Source organism: Arachis duranensis, chromosome 6 (assembly GCF_000817695.3).
Source record: "Arachis duranensis cultivar V14167 chromosome 6, aradu.V14167.gnm2.J7QH, whole genome shotgun sequence".
In the NCBI taxonomy this organism is placed as follows: domain Eukaryota; kingdom Viridiplantae; phylum Streptophyta; class Magnoliopsida; order Fabales; family Fabaceae; genus Arachis; species Arachis duranensis.
In genome coordinates, this window is record NC_029777.3 from 6,733,840 (window position 1) to 6,737,822 (window position 3,983).

The following is a 3,983-nucleotide window of genomic DNA, read 5'->3' on the forward strand; positions in this document are numbered from 1 at the left end:
CACATGATGAGAACTCTGAATATAGATCAGGATACTGAAAAATAAAAACAAGAGAAAATAGGCCGAGAATTCTATTAACTAGTAAAGTGGTAAATTGATAGGGGGAAAAAAAATTCACACGCAGCTTTTACATCGTTTTACATTGAAACCAATTGGGGCAAAATTCTCATAAATGTTTCATTGCGTCAACACGGTAACATAATTGGATATAGAAGAATTAAATTGTGAGTTAAAAAAAAAAAAGTAACAAACAATAAAATTGTTTAGGTATGATATAAGATGACATTATAGACCTAAAGATGGAGCAGCAGTAACTAAACAGGCGAATTATTCATTCCACACCTACTAAGATATAGCAGCCATTGAAGAAAGGAAGGTTTACACATTCATTCGAAACCCCTCATGCCTGAGGCTTGTCCCACTTGAGTGGCTTAACAATTTCCCAGGTGAAATCTGCGTCATCCCTTCCGAAGTGTCCATAAGCAGCTGTCTTCAAGAACCTGTTGCCACCCCTCTTGAGGTCCAAGTTAATGGTGATCATTCCGGGCCTGAAGTCGAAGTTCTCCTTCACAATTTGAAGGATCTCCTTGTCAGGGATCTTCCCAGTTCCATAAGATTCAACAAAGACTGACAAGGGCTCAGGGACACCAATGGCATAGGAAACCTGAACAAGACACCTGCGGGCAAGACCGCTAGCCACAATACTCTTTGCTGCCTGCCTTACGATATAGGCACCGCTTCTGTCGACCTTGGTAGGGTCCTTTCCAGAGAAAGCACCACCACCATGAGCACCCCAGCCACCATAAGTATCAATGATGATCTTTCTTCCAGTGAGACCGGCATCACCATGAGGGCCACCAATGACAAAGCGGCCAGAAGGGTTAAGGTGGAAGATGGTCCTGTCATCAAGGTACTTCTCAGGAATGACAGGCTTGATAACATGCTCCTTAAGATCAGCAGCAATTTGGTCATTGGTAACAGTCTCATCATGCTGGGTGGAAATAAGGACAGTGTGGACGCGAACTGGGACCATGGCACCATTGTCATTGTAGTACTCAACAGTTACTTGAGTCTTACCATCTGGTCTCAGCCAAGCACATGTACCATTCTTCCTAACCTCGGTGAGGCGGGCGCCAAGTTTTGTTGCAAGGACATGGCTGAGAGGCATGAGTTCCGGGGTTTCATCAGTAGCATAACCAAACATGTGACCCTGGTCACCAGCACCAACCTCCTCTGGGCGCTTGGTAAAGTGGCCATGGACACCCTGTGCAATATCGGGGCTCTGCTGCTCAATGTTGACCAAGACCTTGCATTTGTCAGCATCAAGACCGACATCATCAGAGACAAATCCAATGTTGCGGCAAGTGTCACGGACAATCTTCTCATAGTCTACATTGGCCTTGGTTGTTATTTCTCCAAACACCATGACCATGTTGGTCTTGGTGCAGGTCTCACAGGCAACCTTACTATCGGGATCCTGCTGGAGGCAGGCATCGAGAACTGCATCAGAGACCTGGTCGCAGAGCTTGTCAGGGTGACCCTCGTTGACAGATTCGGAAGTAAAAAGGAAGGTCTCGGTGGCCATTTGTCAAGCTGTACAAAACAGTAAACAGAAGGTTAGAACGAATGAGCACAAAAGCTTGAAAGCAAATGCATAAAAGAATATCGGGAAAATCAAGATCACTTAGTGCGAAACTGCTCATCCATGAAAGTTATTAAGATCTGATATTTAATATTAGAATTTAGAAATCAAAAGCACTGAAGTCACATACTCCTAAAATAAATTTAATAAGAACTGGAAGTTACGGCAAGATTGGTTAACATAATCAAATTATTCCCGCCTTTAAAAATTATATTAAAAAAAAAAACTAGTGCAGCCAAGACGATAACAAAGAATATCATATAAGATTCCCGTGAAACCAGTGACGAAAATTGGATAGAATCTTAGACTTCAAACAAACAAGTTCACAAAATATTCGTGGTAACAGCGCAAATTGAAATCACTAAGCAAGAAATGCAAATGAACTTCATCAGATCAGCAACCAGAGATGAACAATTAGAAGATTCAAGCAACAGATCTATTCATCTATCTCGACGGAAGATGAAGCTTCATCAAAAAGCAACACGAATTACGAGCACAAACCGAAATAAGTACGTGTAGTTCAACTTCCAAAACGACATCGCAGAGCCACAAAACGACAGCAGTCAAAAGCACAGAAAACAAAAAAGCATGGATAAAATTCAGATCTGTAACCGTCGCAGACCATTTAGTAAAACAGACAACAACCGTTTTGGCAGCTATAAAATGCTAAACAGAAAAGAAACCAAAGAGAAGAAAGGTGAAGGAGCTGAACCTGAAGATGCGAAGCGAGTGATGAAAATTGAATTCAGAAAGTTGAGAGAAGAACACTCGCTTGTAAGAGAATGGTGCTGGTTAAGGACAACGTTTTACTTCCCCTCATAACCTCCTATTTATACCCATCATTCACCAACGTGACTGGCCACCGGAACCCACGGTGCAGCCGTTAGATTTGACGGCAAAATCAAGGGATGGGATTTCTCTCGGTTGGTGAGATACGCGTGAAATTTCAAGGAATTGAAACTTACCGGATACTGCCGGTTACTCACCAACCCTAGGCGCGTCCTTACTCACTCTTTAGCTTCTCACCAGCTGTATGTTTGCCTTTATCTTCATTATTTATTATCCAAACAATTAAATTAAGGAATTAATCCCCCTTAGTTTGGTGATAATAATAATAAATTAATAATTAATAAGATCTGTTTTCCATTTCATAGTAGTATATTAATTTGTCAAGTATTTTTCTCTTAAGCCAACAGAAATAGAAGTGTCGGTGGTACAAAACGGTTAGATCGGATCCCAGGCTCCTTCATCTTTTGTCATATGTCCAGATTGATTGATTCTCTTTTCAACCTTTTTTTTTTCCTCTTTCAATAATGCACTGATCTTATATTATACAACATATACCATTTTCGATTATTAATATTAATTTAAGCAAGGAAATATATTCGCGAGATAAAATAAGTAAAATATGTGTGCGAAAAGTAAACCAAAGTCCCTTTTGTGTATGTGTCAAAATGTAAAATTGTTGAATGAATTTTTTAGTGGTTTTAACGCAACGTGACATTGATATTGACTCTCAACCTAATTGAGTTTTTGTCTTGTGCTGAATATACAGGGTTTTTTTTTTTCCCTTGCTTTGTCATGCATTTGGAAAATGGTGATTTGGAAAATAAAAGTCACAGCTTACAATAACATTCCAAACAACTAGGATAATTTCTTAGTAAGACTAAATTTAATAATAAAGTTTATGGTATACTTTTCCATATTCTTATAAGATGCGGGATATAGCATATCGAATATTATGATAAAATTTTAAATCCTTATGAAGCCACTAACATTATTATTTAGTCAACATTCAACAATTTGAGCATGGCTGATTTCATATACAGATTTTTTATATATAAAATAAAAGGAACGGGGAAGGGAGGGGATTAATGGCGTTGTTACTTGTTAGTTGAATCAAAAGACACGGTAATGCAATGTTAAATAGGTAATAATCTAAAATTATATTTGATTTAGATTAATATTATTGTTTCTCAAATATTTTAAAAAAAATAAATATAATAATAAAAAGTAAATATACGGGGTTTTGTTGGAAAAAAAAAAAGTAGCTGCCAATCTGACCAATTTATTGACTCATTATTGTAAAGCGTTGATTAATGAGGCTGTCTTAATTACATGGAGTTTTATTGACTAGCAACATAGTAATGAAGTGAATCATGCAGGGATATGTTGAGGAGATGTATATGCATAAAATTTTGTCAATATATAGAGTATAGACCTTATGCTATGAATTGTAAATAGGGTTTCTTATTAATAATTGATGATGGCCAAAAAACTGAATTTATTTTTTAAAAATATTATATGAACACTAAAAATCAGTTATAATATATTTATATAT

General features: G+C 37.6%; 1 protein-coding gene across 1 annotated transcript; it reads right to left on the reverse strand.

Moving 5' to 3' along the window:
• Window positions 1-244: 244 nt before the first annotated feature.
• LOC107492339 (S-adenosylmethionine synthase 1) lies at window positions 245-2,488 on the reverse strand. The gene is made up of 2 exons (XM_016113346.3): window positions 2,355-2,488; window positions 245-1,593 (listed from the first exon to the last, which is right to left on the reverse strand). Exon 2 carries the CDS (start codon window positions 1,583-1,585, stop codon window positions 401-403), a length of 1,185 nt encoding a protein of 394 aa, XP_015968832.1. The 5' UTR covers window positions 1,586-1,593; window positions 2,355-2,488; the 3' UTR covers window positions 245-400.
• Window positions 2,489-3,983: the final 1,495 nt, after the last annotated feature.

Excerpts from the sequence above, each read along its gene's own strand:
- LOC107492339 (XM_016113346.3), bottom strand. The coding sequence starts at position 1,585 with ATGGCCACCGAGACCTTCCTTTTTACTTCCGAATCTGTCAACGAGGGT.